At 39.5% G+C, this 25,715-nt stretch overlaps 1 protein-coding gene across 1 annotated transcript in view; it reads left to right on the top strand.

The window, feature by feature from the left end:
* Abcc4 (ATP binding cassette subfamily C member 4) overlaps window positions 1-22,949 on the top strand; it is a 216,677-nt gene extending 193,728 nt beyond the window's left edge. The window contains exons 28-31 of the mRNA XM_042682640.1: window positions 4,024-4,196; window positions 5,972-6,077; window positions 14,849-14,983; window positions 22,055-22,949. Of these exons, the coding sequence (XP_042538574.1) occupies window positions 4,024-4,196; window positions 5,972-6,077; window positions 14,849-14,983; window positions 22,055-22,162 (522 nt within the window). The 3' untranslated portion in view covers window positions 22,163-22,949. The remainder of the gene's footprint in view (window positions 1-4,023; window positions 4,197-5,971; window positions 6,078-14,848; window positions 14,984-22,054) is intronic.
* The last annotated feature ends 2,766 nt before the right edge of the window (window positions 22,950-25,715 follow it).

The following is a 25,715-nucleotide window of genomic DNA, read 5'->3' as shown; positions in this document are numbered from 1 at the left end:
GTTAATCAGACTAAAATATAAAAATGTGTATAAAATATGACTGTGGAACCCCTTTATGCAATTAGCATACACTGATAATGACAGGAAAGTAAAACAGACTTTGTTGTAGTACAAGCATCAGAGGAAGAGGAAGAACAATGGAGAAGATGAATGAAGGTGAATTTTTGAAGGGCTTTCTATTTCCTGTATGAAAATAGAACAGTGATTGGCACAGGTCGAAATGTTCTTAATAGAGACCCAGAAACACAGCAAATCAAAGAAAGGTTGGACAAATGGGATTGCATGAAATTGCAGAGCTTCTGCATGGCAAAGGACATAGCTAGCAAGATCAATAGAAAGCCCACAGATTGGGAGAAGATCTTCACTAGCCATACAACGGACAAGGGTCTCATATCTAAAATATACCTGGAACTCAAAAAATTAAATCCCCCAACAACAAATCCTCAAAGAAACAACTGCCCAATAAATAACTGGGCTAAAGACTTAAAGAGAAACTTAAGACTTAAAAACTTAAAGCGGAAAGAAGGATGGCCAATAGACACATGAAGAAATGCTCAACCTCTCTAGCCATAAAAGAAATGCAAATCAAAACAACATTGAGATACCACCTCACTCCAGTTAGAATAGCTATAATCAAGAACTCTAATAACAACAGATGCTGGAGGGGATGTGGACAGAAGGGAACCTTACTGCATTGTTGGTGGGAGTGTAAACTTGTTCAGCCACTTTGGAAAGTAGTATGGAGGTTCCTCAAAAGACTTCACATAGAGCTCCCCAATGACCCAGCAATTCCACCTTTGGGCATTTACCCAAATGTTCACAAACAAGACCACACTAAAGCTACCAGCACAACTATGTTTATTGCAGCATTATTTACTATAGCTAAGATCTGGAACCAACCCAGATGCCCCTCAGTAGATGAATGGATCAAGAAAATGTGGTATATATACACAATGGAATTCTATGCCTCCATCAGAAAGAATGACATTGCCCCATTTGTTAGGAAATGGAAAGGCTTGGAAAAAATTATATTAAGTGAAGTAAGCCAGGCCCAAAGAAACATAGGTCCCATGGTTTCCCTTATTTACAATAACTAGTATATGTCAAGCAGAAAAGGTCAGATAAGTTGACGTTAGGGAAATGAACTCTAAGATATGTATTCAAATGTTTTTTCTTTCTTGTGACTGTTTCTAACATATTTATAAGATGATTTCTTTGTTGCTTTGTATGTCCCTCCCCCACGGTATAACCCCTGCTTTCACTGTATTTGATGTTGTTATAATTTGTGGAGGGGAAGGGAAAAACAAATCGTTTAAATAGGGATACAGGTGGACCCATTGCAACAATGAGACGTACAAGTGGTTATGTCAAAAACGAACTTAACAACTTTGGTGAGGGGGGAGGAGGGTTCGGTGGGAAGGTGGGGGGAGAATGGGATGGAAAGGGGAAACAAAGGAGGAGACTACAATGCTTGATAAGAAATGTACTCATTATCTTGCCCATGTAATTGTAACCCCTCTGTACAGTATTTTCACAATAAAAAAAATCAAAAAAAAAAAAAAAAAGAAAAGAAAATAGAACAGTGAGACTTGTAACTACTTTAAGAAGGGGGCCATGGAAATGGCGCTGTGGCCCAAGTGGTAGAGTGGTAGTCTTGAGCGCAAAGAGACTCAGGAACAGCCCCCAGGCCCTGGAGTTCAAGCCCCAAAACCAACAAAAAAGTGTCAGGGGGAGGGGAATAAGGAGGAGATAAAGGAGAGTGGTAGAAGGTGGGAGTTTGACTGGGGCACATTGTGTTCATAAACGGAAATGCCACCATGACTCTCCCTTGCGCAGTATACTAGTAAAAAAAAGTGGTTTTTTAAAGTGTTACATTGTATCCTTGTTCTCCTGACTTTTCATTCCCTGCAAAACATTTATGAAATTGAAGAAAATGCACTTGACAGCTTTAGTGATGTGGGATTAATCCGGGGAAGAACAAGCTGCTGAGATGCTGACGTTTGAGGTGCAGTTGCCATTGTTTGAACTTGTTAAAACTTTTTCCAGTTGATTAAAATCTTCCAAAATGGCAAAGTACCTATAGGATTATAGCTTTAGAGAACCATACTTCCTGCAGCTACACTTCTGTTTAAATTTTCTTTTTAGTGGACTAACTCCTGTGCTAAAGATACTCTGGGAAATTTGATTCAAGCGTAACAATCCCCTTTAGCTTTTCTATAGGGGTATTTTGTATGTTGGGAGGAAGAGCTTCCTTTCTGAGAGACCTCCATGACTCCTTGGGAGGGTTGGTGGTAGAGGTCACATGATAGGGAGGTAGCTCAGGTGACCGGCATGAAGATGATGCCTTTTACTAGCATCATTTACATGCCAGAAAAGGCAAAAGACTCCCTTAATACATGTGATTCTCTGATTTAGGCAGATTTGCAGGGTTACACAGCCATCATAACAGTCTCCATTTAAGAATACTTCTGTCAGCCCCAAAGAGCCCATGTGTCCACTGTGTCCATGTGTCCACACCCACCATTCCGTTCCCTATCTATAGATTTCTGCAGTGGCCTTTTACTAAACTGTTAAGGAAGGGCACTTTTCAATCTGGCTATATTGTACTTAGAGGATTATTTCTTTAGTATTTTTAATGGCATTCACACCAACAGTGCTAACTCAGTAAACAGAAAAGTACAATAGTTCTGGCAAGTTTGTTCTTTTTAGGGGGGAGGTTGTTTGAGATAAATAGATAGATAGATAGATAGATAGATAGATAGATAGATAGATAGATAGATAGATAGATAGATAGATAGATAGATAGACAGACAGACAGACAGACAGACAGACAGATAGATATACACACATTTATATTTATTTAAGTAGTTGTTTAAAGGAGGTGCCATTTAACAAAGTAGTATATGGTTACAATGCATTTTGATCTGTGTTGCTCCTTCAACAATTTCATCCCCCTTTGACCCATCCCATCCTGCATACTTCTCAATTTTCTGGTATATACAATGAATTCTTCACTGCATTCTCTCCTGCCTTCATTGTAAACCCGGCTCCCCTTACCTCCTCCCTCCTTGCAAGTTCCTATTTCTTGTGCTTATTTTGTTGGGCTTTTACTTAGTCCTTCAAAAAAAAAAAAATCATACTACGTAAGCTCTCCAAAGTATCTATTATAATTCAGTCAATTCATTTGTAACCACTTGAATACCACCCATCATATTTACTTACAGATTTATAGGCACATTCTATCTACCACTAATGAGAGAAACCTTTCAACTTTTGTCTCTCTGGGCCTGGCTTACTTCACTTAATACAATTCTTTCCAAGTCTTTCAGATGGCACAAAATCATTTCTAAAATTCCATTGTGTGTGTGTGTGTGTGTGTGTGTGTGTGTGTATCACATTTTCTTGGTGGGAATGTAAGCTTGTTCAACCATTCTGGAAAGCAATGTAGAGGTTTCTCAAAAAAACTAAACATACCCGGGTAATCCTGGCTACTCAGAAGGCTAAGATCTGAGGATTGCGGTTCACAGCCAGCCTGGCAGGAAAATTTGTGAGACTCTTTTCTCCATTTAACCACCAGAAAACTGAAAGCGGAGCTGTGGCTCAAAGTGGTAGAGCACTAACCTTGAAAAAAGGAGCTCAGGGACAGCGCCCAGGATGGGAGTTCAAGCTGCACAAACCAAAAAAAAAAAAGCCTAAATATAGAACTACCTTATGATATAGCAGTTTGCACTCCTGGGCATTTATCCAGTAGAACACAACAAGGCTATAGTAAAACCACCAGCACAACCATGTTCATTGCAGCACTATTACTGTAGCTAAGATATGGAATCATCCCAATTGCCCCTCAGCATATAAATGGATTCAGTTTAGATTGTTTGTGTTCTGAGTTAACTGTACTGTGGTTCTAAGGAACATTAGCTGGAACTGACTCTTACTGTACACAGGATAGAAGTCACATAAGGTATTCTTTCCAGAAAAAAGGACCTCAGAGCTCTGATGCCATTCTTCTGTCTATATCTATAGGTACAGCTCAAAGAAGCCATCGAAGATCTTCCTGGTAAAATGGATACTGAATTGGCAGAGTCAGGATCCAATTTTAGTGTTGGACAGAGACAGCTGGTATGCCTTGCCAGAGCAATTCTCAAGAAAAATCGGATATTGATTATTGATGAAGCAACAGCAAATGTGGATCCAAGGTACAGACTGAAGATGGACACTACACTGACTCTAAATTTTAAATGTGGCAAACACTAATAATACTGACAAATGTTTCTAAGTGCTGTATTGGCCCCAAAGAAAAGTCTTGATCCCATTAATTCTGGAAGATGAAGGAAGAAACAAAAGCATGCTTTGTGGTGTCAACAATCTGATAGGTTGGGCATTCGTAAGTCAAAAACCTGAAATCTAAAAGCCTCTAAAATCCAATTTTTTTTTTTTAAGCAAAAGAATGTCCTTTATTATTAAGGCCTTTTTCTTTCTTTTTTTTTTTAAATCCAAAATTTTTATGTGCTAACATGACAGTACAAATGGGAAATTCCTCTGCATGTGATTTTACGGCTAGGTCATAGTGAGAACAGAGGCCCAGTGTGTCTTTTCACTTCCTTCAGTTGACATATCCTTATTTTGCCACAGGCACAGAATTATTTTAAATATTATAGAAATCACCTTCAGGCTATGCAAATATTGTGAAGTCCAAAATCCTCTGGCGTTTCATATAAGGGTTACTTAGTCTGTGTTGCATCCTGAGCAAATTAAATTCCTAAATTCCACTTCTGATACTTTCAGGCAATATGAAAGGGAACTTTTTGTAAAAAAATGGTTCATTTCTTTTAATTGTAAAGATAGTGTACAGAGGAGTTACAGTTACATGAGTATGGTAATGAGTGCATTTCCTATCAAGCATTGTTACCCCCTCCTCTGTTTTTCCCCTACCATCCCTTCCCTTCCCACCTCCCTGACTCCTCCCCCCACCAAAGTTGTAAAGTTCGTTTTCAACATAGTGTCTCACTGTTACAATGTGTCATCCTGTATCCTTATTGTAGCATTTTGTTATTTCCCTTCCCCTCCCCAAATTAGAAAAATGTGTATATAAGATGTAGGGCACTGGAATCAAATACAGTGAAAACAGGTTATACCATGGGGAAGAACATACAAAAGAAACCAAAAAAAATCATAGTATATACCATGGGGAAGAACATATAAAAAAAAACCAAAAAAATCATAGTACATTATAAGTACATTATAAACAGCAGCAACAAAGATAAAACCTCTGTGTCCCTATCTTGGGGTTCATTTCACTTAGCATCATCTTATGTGGTCATATGTACATAGCTTTTGACCTTTTCTGCTTGACCTAGACATATATTAGTTATTTCAAATAAGGGAAACCATGGGACCTATATTTCTTTGGGCCTAGCTTACTTCACTTAATATAATTTTGTCCAAGTCTTTCCATTTCCTAACAAATGGGGTGGTATCGTTCTTTCTGATAGAGGCTTAGAATCCTATTATATATATATATATATATATATATATATATATATATATATATATATATATATATATACATATATATATATATATACACATATATACATATATATATATATATATATTGCATACCACATTTTCTTGATCCATTCATCTACTGAGGGGCATCTGGGTCGGTTCCATAGTTTAGCTATGGTAAATAATGCTGTGCTAAACATAGTTGTGCTGGTAGCTTTAGTATGGCCTTGTTTGTGATCGTTTGGGTAAATGCCCAAAAGTGGTTGAACAAGTTTACACTCCTGCCATCAATACAGTAGGTATGGTTCTAAAGGGAACTTTTTAATGATAAACAATGAAATTCCTAAGTTGACTTTTTAATACTTTAAGAACAAGATTGTGTCCTTTTAAACATTTTTGAACTAACATCTAATTTTTAAAGTCTTGAGTTCACTTTTCCCATATTCACTGATTAAAATTCCAGAACTGACGAGTTAATTCAGAAAAAAATCCGGGAGAAGTTTGCCCATTGTACTGTCCTGACAATTGCACACAGACTGAACACCATCATCGACAGTGACAAGATAATGGTGAGTGCTGTTCCTATGGTAATCCAATGGCTTCCAGGGAGGTCCGCTACGTGTGTGTCGTGTGTACATGTGTGCATACGTGTGCGTGTGTGCGTGTGTGTGTGTGTGTGTGTGTGTGTGTGTGTGTGTGTGTGTGTGTGTGTATGAGTCCTAGACCATGAACTCAGGGCCTGGCTACTCTCCCTGAGCTTTTTTGCTTAAGGTTAGTACTCTACCATTTGAATCACAACTCCGCTTCCAGCTTTTTGGTGGTTAATTGGAATAAGAGTCTCAGGGACTTTCCTGCATGGGCTGGCTTTGAAACCTCAATCCTCAGGTCTTGAGTAGGATTACAGACAAGAGCCACAGGCGCCTGGCAGATGTCCACTTTTTAATGTATCCTTCCTTACAAACGCTGATAGAAAGCCTCAATAAGTTAATTTCCTGTTACTTTTTTCTCTTCTTCCCAACACTACCTCAAGCATTTAACTGCACATTCTGTGTTATCACATAGTCTGTCTAGTAATTTCTTTACTTACCTTTTTTAATATTGAGTTTATTTGCCTCAAATCTATCATTCTAACTTCTTGGGAGGCAGAGATTAGGAGGATTGCAGTTTGAGGCCAGTCCAGACATAAAGGTTCAAGAGACTCCATCTCATTCAGTGGCTGGGTAGCCTGGTGGTAGCCATGGGAGAAATACAATAGTTGAAGATCAAACTGCAGCAGTGATATTCTTGCTTGTTTTAAAAATGCCTGTTCCTTTTCCAGAAAATAAGGGATTTTTCTGCTCTGTTAGTCTAAAAGCATTTGAGGACATGAAGACAAATCAGTCAGCCCCAAAGTTTAATGCTCCAGAGGGCAGTGGTCAGGTTCAGGAAATGGCTGGAGAGGTGACAGATGCTAACAAAGGACGTTACCAACAGCTTTGTCATCATAAAGTTGTCATGTAATTGCAAGCACTTAAGGTGTAATAATTACATTTTGTTGCACTGATGAATTCTTCTTCACAAAGAGGAATGGATATGGTTTTGTTTACTGTCAGTAATTCAAACAAAAGTCTTATTGGGAAACAACTGTGACCTAATTAATAGCTTTGTTTCTGTGTTGGCTCTCCAAAGGGATTTAACCAGTTTGGGTTCATTAAGCGCCACTAATGTGCTAGGCTTAGAATTCTGTTTTATAAAGATGTTCTCCCTATTTTAAATGTGTTAAGCACGATGTAGTTGTTAGACGGCTAATTTAATCTCCCTCATTTGTTCAGTTGCCACAAAACAGTGGTGCCAGACTGAAGTATTAGAGAGCCTCTTTCTCCTGGCACTCGGCACTAACTCTAGATGAAAGGTGGTTTTAAGGATTAGCTGGGTACTTGTCATCTACTTCCTTCTTAGCCGGTCACACAGCTTATCCTTCCAGTTTCTGTTCAACCCCAGCCCTTGCAGCTCTGAGTTCTCCTAACAGCAGGAGCAAAAGATGCTGAAGAGAACTTCAGCCACAACTTTGACCTGCACAGAAGCATTGGCATCACCACTTGGTGAACTCTTTGGGAATGAATTGTGGAGAACCACAAGCAAAGCTCAGAAACTCAGGTCACAACTCTTCTGCTTCTGGGACAAATTATGGTTTCCTAATCTGTACCTTGCTTTCTGAATTCAAATCTCTTTGTTTCCCAGAGAAATCAAAGCTAGTAACTAAACTTCCATACTCAGCTGGAAAAGCACAACTCAAGACTTAATTCAACCTTCATGGAACTTTTAAGCCTACATGACCACAACCAGGACATTCCAGAAAGAAGGAACAGTGCTCCTTCAAAAATATGCTAAGCCAGGCACGAATATCTCACGTTTTCCTAGCTACTCAGGAGGCTGAGATCTGAGGTTCAAAGCCGGCCCAGACAGAAAAGTCCATGAGAATCTTCAACTAACCAACAAAAAGCCTGAAGTGGATCTGTGGCTCAAGTGGTAGGGTAGCGCAAATGGTAGAGTGTTAGCCTTGAGACAAAAGCTCTGGGATAGTGCCCAGGTCCTGGGTTCAAGCCCCAGGACTGGCACCAAAAAAAAAAAAACCCTAGAGATTGAAGGTAAGTGTTGAATGAAAAAATTAAAAAAAAAAAAACATATAAAGGCAGAAGAAATAATGAAAGCAGGGGTATGTGAGAGAGCAGTTTTGGAGCAGTAATATCCATGGTAGGTCATGATGGCCATGACCTCCTCTCTACCTTCCCTGATGAGAAGAACTATACATGGTTTAAAGACTAGGGAAGGATTCATTTGTCGGTGAGGAAGGCAATTTCCAGGACTGGCTAACTACCGTTCCACTGTAGGCATTGAGCCCAATCCACACACCCCATTTCTCCCCTGGCAGCTGGAAGCAAACCTCCATACCTCTGCTTCTCCCTTCTGCCCTCCCCTGTACTGCTTGGAAGCTTTCCTGGGCTTTTCTTTTCCTGTAGTCAGCCTTTTTCTGTACCATGTCCTGTCATTCATCGCTCCCTGAGCACACCCCATTACCATGTCCACGTTCCGCCAATTGAACTGGATTAATTTATTTTGCAACAGGTCCATCTAATTTTTCTATCTAGGACAGCTACCTGGGCTACCTGCAGATATGAAGGCCTGATAGCCCCATCTTCACTTAGCTTATGTAACTGACTGACTCATCCCATGTAATGTATTTTTCCTTCGCCTTCTAGAAAACAGTGAGCAATTTGAGGTTGCCATTCCTGGAGAGATGCTGGGACAGAAGGATGGCTGTCCCCTCAGTGTGTTTAGTTTAATGTGTGGTTTTTCTTAGAGTTTACTTGGGTACCGGAATGGGGCAGAGGAGTTACCCCAGAGACCAATTCAAGAACCTTTCCTTATAGATGAAAGAAGTTATTTTTTCTCCTTCTTAAGATAAAAGTGGGACGTTCACCCAAGCGCCGATGGCTCACACCTGTAATCCTAGCTACTCAGGAGGCTGAGATCTGAGGATCATGGTTCAAAGCTAGCCTGGACAGGAAAGTCCATGAGACTCTTATCTCCAATAAACCACCAGAAAACTGGAAGTGGTGCTGTGGCTTAAGTGGTAGAGCACTCGCCCTGAGCTGAAGAGCTAAGGGACAGTGCCCACACCCAGAGTTCAAGCTCCACAACCTACAAAAAAAAAAAGGGAAATTAATTCTGCTTTTCTATACAGAAAACAATATTCAGAGTTGTTTGTTCTGAAAGATCTCAGCAGTAAATACTAAGGCTAGGAGGGTAAGAGTTTTTTTCTGGCATTTCTTTCCATGTTGAGTAACTGTCCTTCTGTTCTTTCTTTTGTCCACTACTTAACATCAATGATTCTCCAGGCCTCTGCTTTTATAACTAATTTACCTTTAGCCATGAACTTGAATTGTGTGGTCCTCCAAGTCCCTATCTTGATTATCTAAGCCCACTTCCCTTTGTAGACTCATTCCCTCGTGCTCTCATCCTGTAGTCTTCCCAAACTACACCATTGGACAGTCATCCATTTAAGCCCTGAATTTCACTTCCTTTGTCCTTTTAGCCCATATGTTTTGGGTGCCTACCACTTATGTATGATGTCAGGCCTTGGTGATGCACAAGTGAATACAGCAGGTCTCACACCTGACTCTGAGGAGGTGACAGGTGCACCTCCAGGACTCAGGGTCCAAGTTCTTTGTGTTTAGAATGATGACTAACTTCTCACTCCCATTTTTGTGTGTCCACATCTTTATTACTCCAGTCTAGTTTGATACCCTTTTCTTTCCATGGCTTTTCTTCAGAATCTCTGGCCAGCGGCGACCTCTCTTGCTACTACAGTCATCTTCAAAGTTTAATAAGTTGTTTTCCTTTTTCTAGTATGTACCAGACACCCAGTAAATAATCTGGATCCTGAATATAATAAAATTGCAGGGAGACAAAGGAGACATTTCTGTTTACAAGCATATTTCTTTTTTTTTTTTTGGGTCCGGTCGTGGGGCCTGAACTCTGGGCCTGGGCGCTGTCCCTCAGCTCTTCAGCTGAAGGCTAGTGCTCTACCACTTGAGCCACAGTGCCACTTCCGGCTTTTTTCTTTTTGCTTATGTGGTGCTGAGGAATCGAACCCAGGGCCTCAGGCATGCAAAGCAAGCGCTCTACCACTGAGCCACCTTCCCAGCCCTACAAGCATATTTCTTACATTATGCAAAGTGAATATGTTATCAACATGAGATAGAATCTTAGAAAGTTAAATGCTTTAAAGGTATCCTTTCCCTCTTTTAAATCTGGCAATAAGTGTACTAACAGTGTATTTCTTCTTCTTTTTTGGGGAGGAGGGGGGTCTGGTTGTGGGTCCTGAACTCTGGGCCTGGGCACTGTCCCTCAGCTCTTCAGCTCAAGGCTAGCGCTCTACCACTTGAGCCACAGAGCAACTTCCGGCTTTTTTGTTTTTGCTTATGTGGTGCTGAGGAATTGAACCCAGGGCCTCATGAATGCAAGGCAAGCACTCTACCACTGAGCCACCTTCCCAGCCCCCTTTTTTTTGTGGGGGGGGAACAACCTTCTTGTTTCCATTTCTTGGAGTTCATTTTGATATAAACATCATTTTATATGGTCATATGCACATAGCTATTGAGCTCTTGTGATCCTCTCCTAAGAATATCCTAGATATATTTTAGTTATTACAAGTGAGGGAACACAAGCAGCTGTTTCTTTGGGTCTGGCTTACTCCACTTAGTATAATTTTTTCTAAGTCTTTCCATTTCCTTATAAATGGGAGAATGTCAGTTTTTTCTGATGGAAGCATAGAATTCTATTGTGTGTGTGTACCACATTTTCTTTATCCATTCATCCACTGAGGGGCATCTGGATTGATTCCATATCTTAGCTATGGTAACTAATGTTGAAATGAATATGGTTGTGCTGGTGGCTTTAGTGTGGGCACTGCTGATTTTAAAACTTACTCATTTAGCTATTAATTTTTATTATCTTCAAACAATTACAAAGGGGCTTCAATTTAACATGTCTATTAGTATGTCCAATGCATCTTGATTATAGTCAACTCCTCCACCATCTTAACCCCACATCAGTGCCATCCCTGCTGGTCACATTAAGTTTTTTAGTTTCATTTTCATATAAATACTTTTAATATTAGGACAAAATACCATTCCCTTTTCTATTTGGATGTATTTCTGTTTTTAGCTCCCTTAGTTGAGATAGCTTTCAATTTCCTAATATCATTTTATTAAACTCCTAACAGTGTATTTCTCTGGGAACTTACAGGGAAAGGAAAATACTGGTTCAAACCTGGGCTTTGATTATGTAGCCAGAACCAAGGTACTTATTTATTTATGTTTCCATCTTTGTCTCTGGCTGTAAGAAGCATGAAAGACTATGTCTTGCTCATCATTGAGTCTTCATTCCTAAATCAGTGCAGGGAAATATGTACTACTTATTTAATATTGGGTGGTCAAATGGAGGATGAATGGATAGATGGATGAAATTAACTCTGTTATTTGTCTAACTTATTTTGAAAGTTAGCTCTGATAGCTTTAAAAGTAGTGACTATTTCACCCATAGCCATTTTCATTTTCACTTTCAAGTTCAAAGACTTCTATTTTACTCAAAAGGTGACCCTACTATTTGCTACATTTTATTTAAGTACTGGCCCATATACTATCTCAAACATAAGTTGATTCATCCATTTGGACTTATAATAATAATCCAGTTCTTGGAAAAATACTAGTGTGTGTGTGTGTAGGATACAATGCTTGAAATTGAACCCAAGACTGAAATACACCCCCAGCCCTGTATGTTTTATTGAATATTAAAATACTAGAAGCTGGGTGCCAGTGCCTCATACTTATAATGCCAGCTACTCAGGAGGCAGAGATCTGAGGACTATGGTTCAGAGCCAGCCTGGGCAGTTGAGTCCATGCGACTTACCTCATCGTCAATTAACCAACAAAAAAAAAAACAGGAATGAAGCTGTGGCTCAAGCGGTAGAGTGCTAGCCTTGAGTGTAAAAGCCTAGGGACAGTCCCCAGGCCCTGGATTTAAGCCCCAAGACTGGCACACACCCACATATCCACAACCCCCCCCCCAAAAAATAATATAGTATGTGTTTTGGGGTGAGTGTATGTATATGTGATGTTTGGGTTGAACCCAGACCTGAGATACACTATCAGCCCTATGTTTTAATGCATATTCAGATAATATCAGAGAAGTCCATTTTATTTTATTTTTAAAGCATTGTCTTAAAGAGCTAAAATATGATTTCTAAGGGGCTGAAAATGTAAACATGGTAAAGCATGTACTTAGCATGTGAGAAACCCTAGGTTTGATACCCAGTATCCAAAAAAGAAACCTAGTTCTAATAAGTTATCAAGTTTTATAACAAATGATAGCAGTTCTATCACATGAACATACCCAACTTTAAAACAGTCCTAACAAAATAAAGTGTGCAGTCATTAAATTGTTCATGTATACGGGCACCAAACATTATGACCAACATAATCTTTCTGTAGCTTCTGTTGTTAATCCTCTTGCTTTCTGGGAGTATTGTTTTTTGTTTTTCTGGCTCTACCTTCTTAGACTGTGGTCAGTTCTGAGCATAGTGGGTATCTTTTCAGACAGTGTGAGAAAAGGTGGGAAGATTAACCATTGTCTCAAATTTGAGTACATTCCATAGAATATTGAAGAAGAGCAAAAGAGCAGAGGAGTAGTACTTTCATTCCATTACACATTATGTATAGTCAGAGAGTTCAGCCTCCACAATCTCTGAAATGGTGATTTTTTTTTAAAGTTTGTTTATTGCTTTTGCAGAACAGAAAGTTCATCATTTTGTAAAGCAATTTGATTCACTTATTTACTTAGTCTTTGGCATAGGGAGAAACCTGTACTTTAAATTTGCAGGGTTTTTTTATTTCTTGAACGTCAGGAGGAGTGGTTATGTCCTGTAATGCTATGCTTAAGTAAAATTACACATTCAGGGCATCTAAATTGGCATGCCAAATTATAGGACCTTTTAATTATTATGTGGATGTGACAGATTCAATTATTCTTGAACTCTTTTGAGAAAAGCTGCCCTTAGCAGTGATTCACAGTAGTAAACAAAAGATTAACAGGAGAATGCCCTTTATGAGACTTAATAAATGTTTCCGATTAAATACCACAGGCCAGAATTAACTGCAATATCTAGACATGAAAAAAGCAACAACCTGTGTCCTGCCTAGAGTTTTAGTGTATTCTCTTCAGATGAATTTATTATAAACACAGTCTAAATGAAGAATTAAGTGCCACTTAATATCAGAACTCTTCCTAGGTACATCATTTGAGCCAATTGTCTTGGACTCTTTCTTCTCTCTGAAACCATTTACTGAAGCCACTAATAAGTAGAAATGCAGAGTTAAAGAGTCCCTTCCTCCACCTTTCAATTTCCAGTGGACATATTAATGAGCTATAAAACAGCCAAAAGGCAGGCAATGAGAGAGAGAGAGAGAGAGAGAGAGAGAGAAGAAGGAAGGCAAGGTAATTGTGACAGCAGATACTCAACAGTGAGTCCCCCTCACTTTCTATGTATTGTGATCATTGGACTTTGGAGCTCAATTTCTTAATTGCTTCTTTAGTCTTATCCAAAGAGAAAATTGGATTTCCAGAGATTTCCCCTATGCAAAGCAATTAGGCTAAAGCTGCTTAGGTAGCAGCTCTTTTGGCCAGTCTTTCTCCCTCCTAAGTTCATAAATGACAAACAGAGGCAACTTTGGGGCACACCTTTGATGCCACTGCTGATGGATTTCGTTCCTCTAACCAAGCCACATAGTCTAGGAGCCTAAAGAAATTCTAGAAACATTTGCTTCTTTTCTAACTACTGTTCAGATCCTTTCAAACGATTCTTTTGCTGTCAGGTCCTGACCATTTTGGTTTAATCTGATTATGCTAGATAAAACGAGTTTGATTTTCTTCAGGTAGGAAATTTCAGAGATTAGATATAAATTATAAATACATATAAAAATATATACAGGGCCATATGAAGAGATACCCACATGAATTGACCCAAGTATGGTATTCTGAGGGGGGGGTCTAATGGTGTAACTTCTATCAACATCTAACTGACAGTCTAACAAAATAATTTCAGGAAATTGGAATGTGTGCTGGATGGGTGACTAAAGAAAAGGACTGAAGATGAATGGAGAGAGGAAGGGTGGGCTAATGCAGTCATGATATTCAATATGTGTATATGAAAATGAAATAAAATAACTTGAGGAGGAGAGATGGGGGAGAATGATGGAAAAGGTAACGCCAATCAAGATGTGTTATACTCCTAAACTGACAGGGTAAATTGAAGCCCCTTTGCATGACTATGAAGTTAAAAATAAATAAACAAAACAACTTCTTGGTACGGTATGCCATTCCAAGGAAAAAACAGGGGAATAACAACTACAACAATAAAAAATAAAAGGAGTTTCTCACCCTTTTAGAGGTATGTATAAAGCTCAGTCTGAGAGTTTTTAAAGCACCAACTAGTAATAACAACTCCCAAATACCATTGGCAGAATATAAAATGCCACGGGACCACTGAGTACCCATAATCATAGTCTAGAACTTTCATTTTCTTCCTTTCCTATGACATTATAATAATAAAAGGTCAGGTTAGGCCTTTGTTTGCTTCGTAAAACAGGGTAATCAAACCATTTAAACACCCTCTGGGCCTACCACCCAAATAGACTCTCTATATTCTCCCTTACCTACTCCTTTCCGAAATATTGTGTGAGTGATAATATGTTGCTCCAAAACATTGTGTTTCAATGAGCTTCTTTCTGCTGATTACCAGGTTTTGGATTCAGGAAGACTGAAAGAATATGATGAGCCATACATTTTGCTGCAAAATACAGACAGCTTCTTTTACAAGATGGTGCAGCAGCTGGGCAAAGGAGAAGCCGCGGCACTCACTGAAATAGCAAAACAGGTGAGCATGCCCAGGAGCTGTAATTAAAGTTTGTCTCACCAGTTCCCTCCTCACAATTTGGCAGTGTGGGTCGGCTAACAAGTACTAGGTGCCCTTTTCAATTATAAGCCTCCAGAGACAAAGCTTCAACACGTTCACCGTTGAAGTCAGGTCTGTGAGGACTGGATGGGGGTGAGGGGGGAAGGGAGGAACACATGCATGTGCAAGCAGTGTGCCTAAGACAGAGACTACACAGGACTTTCTGCCCCTTGAAGATTCTAGGGCCCCGATTCTTAGTGAGCAAAACTGACATTCTACAAACCCGTTGCATTTCATTCTTACTCGTGTTCAGAATATTTAAGATGCAAATGCTGGCAGAGTACATCCAAAAAAATGTTCACTTATTCTAGAAAGATCTACAGAGGGACACATACGTTACTTTTGGTCTGGGTTTTAGCAGTTGGTAAAGAAAATTTGACCTCACTGTCTTCCCCACGTTCCCCAGCGATTCTTTGTTGTTTTGGATGAGATTCAAAGTTACTTTTTGTCATCCTCTAATTTCTAGGAGATAATACAGTTGAACTCTGTTATTCCAATGATGAGAAACCTAATGCCCTGAGAAATGAAATGGCCCCTGTTCTTGCAGTTCAGAGCGGAGACAGAATGAGCAATCTTTTCTTTCCACATTAGCATTTTTCATGGTAGTCTTTGCACAGATGAGCACCTGTGTCCTAGTCTCTTGAAGTTCTTTTGTCTAGCTCAACACTGTCAGTGGTGACTTGTTCTTTAGACTTTATTTTGCATAGTTGACATAGTTCTTGCATGCATGCTTTCCCTTGTGTGTGAGCACAGTTCTTTCTTTATCCTACTTGATTGATGAGGGGTCTCAGGAGGGCATATAGAGAGCTAGTGGCAGGGTGATAGGTGGGTGAGGCTGATGGCCAACCCTGTTGAGTTAGGAAACCTTGGTCCTAGTTTTGTATCATGTCCAAGTTGGGGCCAGTCCGCTCATCCTCACCATAGCTGAACTTCCCTGTAGACTTTGAGGCTTGCTGAACCATTGGTATAGGTCACCTGTGCAGAAAGACAGGGAAATACCGATCTTGATTCCCACCCAAGTTGGAAGTTCTTCTTTGACATTCTGTCTGCATGCACATGGCCCTGTTAGAAGAACAAACTGTCAAATTGTCAGCTTTCTTACATGTCCCAGATCAAATATCCACACATCATTCAGAACTGTAGCACTGTGCGGATTAGTCTTAAGTCAACAGGCTTTTCACTCTCGCAGATCAGAATTCACTTGTTTGAAAAGAAAAACCAACATCTAGGGAGAGGTACTTCCAAGTCACGTATTCTTGACCACGTAGTTGCTGTTCTGTAAAGGTCAGTCCAGGTGAGCTGAATCACTTTTAGGCCAACCATCATCCTTGGAGAAGTAGGGAAAGTAGTTTTTCAGCATATAATATGCAAGTGTGCATTCCTCTGCTGGGCTGACATTGGCCTACACAGAGATGTATTTTCTTGCAGTGCTGGAAGCTTTAAGTTCACAATCAAGGATTGGCTTCCTCTGCAGCCTCTTTCCTGGGCTTGTGGTCTCCATGTCTTTACATGGTCCTCTGTATAGTGAGTTCTCATCTGCTCTGTGTCAGCCATGTTGGACCAGGTCTACCCTATAGGCCTCATTTTAACTTAATCTTGTCTTCAAGGACTCTGTCACATTCTGAAGTACTGACAGCCAGGACCTGAGCCTGTGGCTTCAGGACAAGGGGGTCCCACACAATGTAGGACGAATATCTGTTGTCCTTCCCCAGTGACCAGATCTCATTGAGGTTTTTATACTTCCTTTGCTCCTGCTGTATAACAGAGGTGCCATTTATCTGTTCTCAAAATCACGATATACAAGCCCTGAAGTTAGGAAGTCTTCACATCCTGGGTTCTAAGAGTCTGAGCCTAATTGAATAGGTAAAGAAGCACTTAGCTGGCAGTGGCTGTGGGTGTGAGTCACCCTGGCCTTGGTGCCTCAGGTTTGCAAACATCCTGCAGGGGCTCATTCTGCAAGACGGTTGATATTGCAGAGCATCTTATGAAAGTAAGGGAATGCTGCCTAATTGATGACAAAAGTTTGAACTGGTTTCAAAAGGCTAGAGACCCAACTCTTACTTCCTGATAGTAACAAAAGAAGCATCCAGCACTCTTGTAAGTAGCTTCAGATGATCTAAACTAAAAACTATGCTGGGGCCTGCGCTGGTGACTCATGCCTGCCTTCCTAGCCACTCAGGAGGCTGAGATTTGAGGAGATTTTTACCTACAGTTAACCCCCAAAAGTCAGAAGTGGAAGTATGAATCAAGTGGTAGAGTGCTAGCCTTGGACAAAAAAAAAAAAAGCTCAAGGATAGTGCCCAATGCCCAGGCCCTGAGTTCAGGCCCTAAGACCAGCATTAAAAACAAAACAAACGGCCTGGGAAGGTGGCTCAGTGGTAGAGCACTTGCCTTGCATGCCTGAGGCCCTGGGTTCGATTCCTCAGCACCACATAAACAAAAAGAAAAAAGCCGGAAGTGGCGCTGTGGCTCAAGTGGTAGAGTGCTAGCCTTGAGCTGAAAAGCTGAGGGACAGCGCCCAGGCCCAGAGTTCAGGCCCCATGACCGGACCCAAACAAACAAACAAACAAACAAAACTATTGTGATGTTGGGCACCAGTTGCTCACACTTATAATCCTAGCTACTCAGGAATTTAAGATCTGGTTTGAAGCCAGTCTGGGACAGGAAAGTCCATGACATACTTACCTTCAGTCAACCATCCAAAAGCCTGAAGTGTAAGTATGACTCAAGTAGTAGAGTGCAAGCCATGAGTAAAAAAGCCAAGCAAGAATGTGAAGTTCTATACTAAGAATAAATAAAAAACTATTCTTAATAATCAGCTTAATAGATGATTCATTCTAGTACTATAAATTTTTTAAGTAGTATTTTTTTTAACTTATAAGTAAAAAGCAAGTTAGTTGCTCTTCCACTCAGGTCTCCTGACATACAGACCTTCCCTCTGGCTGGAGTCTTGTCTTCAGCTCCTGCAGTTAGCTGACATAGTATATGCATAAGCAAGAGTGTGCACATATAGAGCTCTTATTTGTTAGCACAGATGAAATTGTTCCTTACTATTACTCTTTGGGCTGTAGATGTAGTGTAGCATTTGCCCTGCATACACAAAGTCCTGAGTTCAGTCTTACAGCACTATGAGATTTTTTTTAAGATTATATCTTTATATATTAATACATAGTTATTTCATTCTTTTTTTTTTGTCGGTCGTGGGGCTTGAACTCTGGGCCTGGGCGCTGTCCCTCAGCTCTTCAGCTCAAGGCGAGCGCTCTACCACTTGAGCTACAGCGCCACTTCCGGTTTTCTGGTGGTTTATTGGAGATAGGAGTCTTATGGTCTTTCCTGCCCGGGCTGGCTTTGAACCGCGATCCTCAGATCTCAGCCTCCTGAGTAGCTAGGATTACAGGCGTGAGCCACCAGCGCCCGGCTCTATTTCATTCTTTTTAAGAGCTACCTAATACTTATACTTTCTCCACTCAACTTGCTGCATTCCCCTCTATTTGTTAGCTCTTAAGTTTTTAACGCCCAAAGAATGAGCTCTTGGATTTATTTACTAATTCCTTTGTTCTGTTTTACAACTATTTGGTTTCTGTTCTTTTTTGAGTCTTTCTTCTTTTAGTTTATTTTTGGTTCTTTAGTTTTTGAATGTATTTGATTGTATTCCTTAGTAACATTAAAAAAAAATAGGGCTCTGAATGTTCCTCTGAATGCTGCTTTAGCCATGTAAATTCCAATATGTAATTCCATCAAAGCTCATATTTTACATCCTGCAGTTTAGGCCTTGATTTCTTCTTTGGCCCAAAAATTATATAAGAAGGAGATTTTCAAAACTAACTGATAATAGGAGTTAGTTTGTTGTTGTTGATATTATTTCCTATTTTACTTTCCAGTTTTACTGTCATTGTTTAGTGATCAGACAATCTTTTCTGTACCTTTTCTACCCCTTTAGAATTACTCCTTTTTTTTCTTGTGTCCTGGTATAAAGGTAATCTTTGTGAATATTCTTTGGGCATTAAAACGTCGCAATTGTGTCTAGGTAAAATATATAGCTTACCAACTTTTCATTAGCTCTACTTTGTTACTTGTATTACATAGGTCTTCAGATCTATCCTTATGTATCCTTACATTGGTACGACTTGTATGTCAGGAGATAAAGCAGTCTCTTGTAGCCCTATCCTTTTTGTTTTGGAGTTGTTTTTTTTTTAATGTTGTTTTCAGCCCACAGATGCTCATGGCTTGGGCTTTTGCTATGAACTTTGTTCTGCCTGGCTCAAACAAAGCCCTCCCCCTCCCCTCCAAACTCCACTTTGCTTCTCTTATATGTCTTTGATTATCTTAACATCCAAAGGTGCATCTTCTCTCTATGGAACAGGTATGGGGTTAAAGGTCATTAGTTGTTTTTTGGTGGTTAATTGGAGATGAGAGTCTCATAGACTTTCCTGCCTACACTGACTTTGAACTGCGATCCCCAGATCTCAGCCTCCTGAATAACTAGATTGCAACCATGAGCTGGTGGTGCCTGGCTTGGTCCCTTTTTGACACATGAAAAAACTAAGGCAGTTGAATCTAAAAATCTGAAAAATCACCAGTTATTAAGTGTTGTTACGCTCCCTCCAGTATGCCTGCAGCTGTGTCTTTCTGCCTGCTAAATGACCATATTCACTCAAATAACAACATCCCAACTCTGATTCTGGGGTTCTGTAAAAATAAGCGATCCACACAAGGGGCTCCTAGATGTTTTGTTTTCACCTTTCAGCTGAGTAATGCTGCTACTTTGCATGTCCTTATGCAGCCTTCGTAAACACCCAACACTTAACTCAGTCTGTTTTCAACCTGTAGTTTGTAGCCATTAATTAGTTCCAGTGAGGTAAGTCAGTCTTATCTCCCTTTACAGATGGGGCAGCCAGTGTGGAGAGGGAGAGTAGTGTTTTCTAGGATCAGCACTAAGTCCAGGATTGAGAACTGAGACTGGGCGCCTCCATCCTAGGCTTAGCTTGAAACACAAGGACCTGGCTGGAGAACATCAACAATCTGACTCCTTTCATCATCTGCTCAGTAAAAAAGAGGCTGTGTCTCACCTGTGCTGTTATTTTGAGTGTGTTACAGAACATGATAAGAGATGTGAAAAAAGAAAGGTCCAATGGAGGACTTTCTACATAGGAACTTGCTTTCAGCAAAGAATTGCAGACTTGAGAGTTAAGACCATTTTAATTAGGAATTGTTAATAATAATATTTTCCTTATAAATATTGCATTGAGATGGATGATGGGGAGGAAAAGCAAGCCAGCCTCTTTGGGAGAGGATTCTCAAGCAATAGAAAATGAATTATATTTCCATTTGCCCTTTGGGCTGATTTTAGTTCTAACAAGTTACTAGCTCTTTGGGAATGCATTAATATAGAAAAAACCATGCAAAATACGGCTACCTTTAAAAAAAAAAGTGTGAGAGGGGTAGGTGATAGGAAATAACACACACATTGAGATTTTTTTATTATAATGTAAATGTTTCAGCTTTGAACCAGTTGAGAATTTCCTCTTTTTCTTCTCAAGTGATATTCTCATAATTTGAATTTTCTTTGTAGTGATATTTTTGGAGTAACAAGTATGGAAGCAACAAAAGAAAAAAAAAACGATGTGTAATATGTAGGTGGATGCCTTGACTCCCTTCTCTTTTGAATGTGAAATCCAGTGATAACTTTGTTTACAACACCCACAAATATATTTGGAGCCAGATTTTTAAGAAGTACATCCAGAATTGCATGCCTGAGACACCAGTTCATGACACGTGTCAGCTGCAGAGACATGAAATATTTTCTGTTTTAAAGACTCAAAACTTTTTACATTCTTCTTTGGTAGAAAAAAAAAAATCACATTCTGAAGTCCCTTTTTTCATCCAAACACATTTGGAGATAAGAGCTCACAAGTCTTGACATTATTTCATTTTGTTATGCGCATCTGTCAAGGAACCAAGATACGATACAGCTACTAAAAACCAACGATTGTGGAACAGAGAAACTTGACAGCATTTCATTTCCTTTATGTTCTGATTATACATTTATCAGGGAACCTGTATCTCTCCTAGTTCTGCTAGAAATTGGTAGAATTCAGGAACTCAAAGGACCGACCTATTATTTGGTATCATCTTACATTTTTAGAGAAGTTGCTTGGTTGGGTCATTGTTCGAGCTTTTGCTTCATTATTGTGGCCCACTATCCACAGATCACATTTCTATGGACCTTGTGACTGCTTTGCCGCACAAATTAAACACCAGGATATTTCATACATAGAGGCCAGCATTTCAATGGTTGTCAATCAAGGGAGTATAAAATATAGGGATTACAACCTGATATTAACAGCTGAATCTATTGTGCTCATTTTTATGTGTGAAAATGAGAAACCCTCGTGCCGACGCTAGCTTTCCGGGCCTCTTTGTCACTCTGTTTTTAATTTATCTCCAGGTTTTAAGTCAGTAGAATGGCTTTGCTTATCAATTTAATGGAGTGATAAAAACCTATCTGTGAATCAGAGTGATCAGCACTAAAGTGGATCTACAGGTTGTTGGGTCTTCAGCCCAACCCAGCTAAAGGGTTTTGGGGGAATAATTCCTCTCTATGATATATCCATCCTGTTGTTTGTTTGTTTTTGTGCCAGTACTGAGACTTGAATACAGGGCCTGGGCTGCTGTCTCTTGGTTTTTCCACTCAAGGTTGGCCCTGTACCACTTCACTCTTAGCTCTATTTATGGCTTTTTGGTGATTAATTGGAGTTAAGATTCTTACAGTTTTCTGCCCAGGCTGGCTTCAAACCAGTATCCTCAGATCTCAGCCTCCTTGAGTAGCCAGGATTATAGATGTGAGCCACCAGTGTCTCATTTGGGTTTTAATTACATCTCCAGGTGGGGGGCAGTTTGCTTCACATGAAGAAGCGAACATTGAAATACATTGTCTTAGAGGACTTGCATACCTTTCTAACATGCCCTTTTTATCTTTTTCTTTTTAAACAGGTGTATTTCAAAAGAAATTACCCAGATATCACTCACCCTGGCTCTGTGGTTCTGAACACCTCCAATGGACAGCCTTCCACCTTAACTATTTTTGAGACTGCACTGTGATTCTTCCGAAATGTGGTCTGTTTTGAAGTCATTTGGGCACCCTTGGAACTACATCGAGCTTTTATTTTAACTCTAGCAGCAAATATTTACACATGCAACATGGTTTGTTTGCAATTTTATCCAACTTCACCCATTGACGAAACAATAACAAATAACACAATGGTCTGTTATTTTTATCTATATGTTATGCTTACTCTTTACAAGAAAAAAAAAATTCCAAATCAGTGCGGCAAGTCTCCACAAAAGGTGTCTGCCGTGTTTTGTGCCTTAAAAGACTTGAAAACCAAAGCCCATTGACTTTGTAAGAAATAATAGCACAAAGTTGACATGAGTTGGCTCCTCTCATTGTCCAGAACAGAACATATTTGTTTTTCAAGGATCCTGTTTACTTGAAGACTGTGTAAAGTTGCCACTTTGTCTCACTGCTTGTTTGAACCAGGATCCATGATTTCCCCAAAGCCCTCTGGTGAAAACAGGGGGGAAAGAAATTCCTTAGTTTAGGTGACATAGTAGGGAGAATTACCTACCCCCTAAAAAAAAAAGATATATGGTTAAAATATAGAAGGACAAAATTTCATTACATGGTCTCGTAGGTGATTCAGTAGAAATGGCCACAAAGGTTTGAACATCCTTGCCCCGTAGGTTCTTCTGGATGTGAACCTGTGTTGCAGTCACAGAAGTTACATGGTATTATTTTCAAACAAACAAGAAAAAAAAAAAAGGCCAAACCTCTAACTGCAACTCCTAAAATAGGTGGTATTATTCTTATTTGGATTTTTGGTTTACAAAAAGTAAACCTTCTGTTGACTCTAAGCCTTGGGGTTTAGCCTTTCTTGAAACCTTCCAACAATTGCTTGCATAAGCCCTCCCTCCTCAGTGAGAAAACCTGAAAACCATGGCAGACGTTGGTGGTAATTATGTAGTACGTCCTCCGGTTACATCCAGAGCTTCATTTTCATGATCCTGTCCAGATGAGTTTACTTCTGACCACTAATAGCAGTTTTCTTTAGGTCCCTCGGATTAGTGAATCAACAAACCACAGTACTTCCTAGGTGTATTTCACTTGAACTGCAGGTTGGTAGTGTTTCATTGATGGTGGTGGCAGTGGTATGTTGAGTTGACCTTACTAAAGGCTTTCCATGTAAAATAGATTCTTTTGACCTCTCAGAATAAGGTATGCCCACCCACATTGAATCTATTAATATGTAAATGTATACATATGTAAATGCCTATACCTAGCAGGTTTTTAGACTCATTAAGAAAAACAGATGTTTTTGTAGAATGAAACAAAAAAGAAAAGAAAAGAAAATGCATACAACAAAAACCACCAAAATGCACTGAGTGTCTTGGCTGTTGGACTTTTTGTATCCAGAAAAACCTGTGATTAATGTTTAGTCCAAATAAATCACGCACACAGAGTTGTTTATTTGTAGTTGGTATTTCAGGACACTGAAATGGCAACGATGATGGTAAGGTGTGTTTAAATGTGACAGATGTTTTAAGTGTATATATGTTTATTTGGGTATTACAAGTTGAAAGGTAGTCCTGTAAGTGTGTTTTTGTTCCATTTCTGTTTTAGTGTCATCATAGGATTTTTTTAATGAAACAAAATTCAGTTGAAATAAATGACAGTTTTCTTCTCCATTCAGAGCTCTGTAGTTTTGTTCTTAGAGGGATTACTGATTTAGGGCCTTGCTCATGAAAGCCATTGAGTTTTCTGGGGATTAAAATAAACCAATAATAAGTAAATAAATTTATTAATTACTAAACCCATTATTAACTAGATGTCTTAGCTGCTTAGATGCACCAAATATTCCAAATAGATGAGTGAGTTCCAGACACACAGTCGCTGATGAAGAGTCCAGTTGCTCTCCTTTCTAGGAAACAGCATATTAGCTTAGTTTCTCTCCTTTCTAGAAAACAGCATATTAGCTTAGTTTATGCTCTGGACTTTTGACAGGTATTAAATGGTTCTGAGCTTTGCTTTAATTTTTGTTTTTAAAGTGACTTGGTCTGACTTGAACAAGACACATTGCTGTTACATCTAAAACGGTATAGGATCATGGTTCTTAAAGTGTGGCTCTAGGGTAAGCAACATTACCTGGGAACTTAATAAAAATGCAAACTCTTGTGGGTGCCAGAAGCTCACACTTGTAGTCCTAGCTACTCAGGAGGCTGAGATCTGAGGATTGTGGGTTCAGAGCCAGCCTGCACAGAAAAGTTTGTGAGACTCTTATCTCCAATTAACCACCCAAAAGCTGGAAGTGGGGTTGTGGCTCAAGTGGTAGAGCACTAGTCTTAAGCAAAAAAGCTCAGGGACAGCACCTAGGCCCTGAGTTCCAAGACCCAAAAAATGCAGATTCTTGTGCCTTGCCCAAACCTGCTGAAACACAGAGTTCGGTGGAGACCAATACTCTTCTTTAACAGGCTTTAGGCTGGTTCTAATACCAGCTAAAGTCTGCCAACCAGTGTTGCAGAACACAAAGAACTCCCAAAGCTTGAGAAAACACAGAAAGCCCAACTACAGAATTGGACAAGAATCTTAGTTAGGAACTTCACAAAGTAGAACAAATAGCCAATAACTAGAAACATACTCACCCTTGTTGGTTACCAAGGAAATGGAGATGAATGCTACAAGCAGCACATCCACTGGAATGGCTGTAATTCAGTAGACTGAAAATATCTGGTGCACAATGGAGCAACAGGACCATTCATGCACTGCTCTCTATGCAAACATTCGTTGAAGAAACTTTTAGAAAAGGCAGTTTAACAATGCTTATGTAAGGTGCAAACCCAGCTATGAGTACACCTGTACATGAAGAGATGCATTTAAGGATGCTCCTAGAAATGCAGTTCCTACTAGCTCCAGTGGAAATAAATGAGGTAGCAGAATGCAGTGGTGGAAAAAAAAAATCAAACTGCAAGAGCAACACAGAAGAATTTCCCAAATAGAATTTAGTTCCAGAGATGTGTGTCCCAAATGAGTATCTGTGATTCTATTTTCACAAAGGTCAACAGCAATAGTTACAACTAATCATAATATACAAAGGCAAAACAGTACATAATTTTGAGAGATAAGAGGCAGTAGTAATGGGGAGAAACACAAGAGTGTCTTCAGGAATGCTTAAAATGTGTGTGTGTTTTATGTGTTACAGGGTTAAGTAGTGATTAGATCAATATTTGTTAGGCTTTTCCTATGTTCTCTGAACAGTTATATGTTGCCTCAGTCTTCTGGGGAAAAAAATAAAAGACCTTAAATCTTTTTTTAAAGTGAGTTGTCTTTATGTAGAAAACTTCTGCTGAGTTTTTAAAAGTCCAAAGCTGTTCTAGAGTTGTCTTGGGGTCTATAGCAAATGAAGCATTAAACTTGATTTTCTCCAGTCACAGAATAAGTACAAAAGTAAGAAATGATAAGGCTTCTTATATTGTTATTATTATAATAAAGGCAATGTGCAGAGAGATTGTCATTTCTTAACTCAGGTAATGAGTACATTTCTTTATGGACAATGTCACCCCTTGTTTTGTTCTCTCCCAGTTTTTCCCTCCCGTCCCT

This window comes from Dipodomys spectabilis, unplaced genomic scaffold (assembly GCF_019054845.1).
Source record: "Dipodomys spectabilis isolate Male_0828 unplaced genomic scaffold, ASM1905484v1 ptg000075l, whole genome shotgun sequence".
In the NCBI taxonomy this organism is placed as follows: Eukaryota; Metazoa; Chordata; class Mammalia; order Rodentia; family Heteromyidae; genus Dipodomys; species Dipodomys spectabilis.
This window is presented reverse-complemented; position numbering and strand designations above follow the sequence as displayed.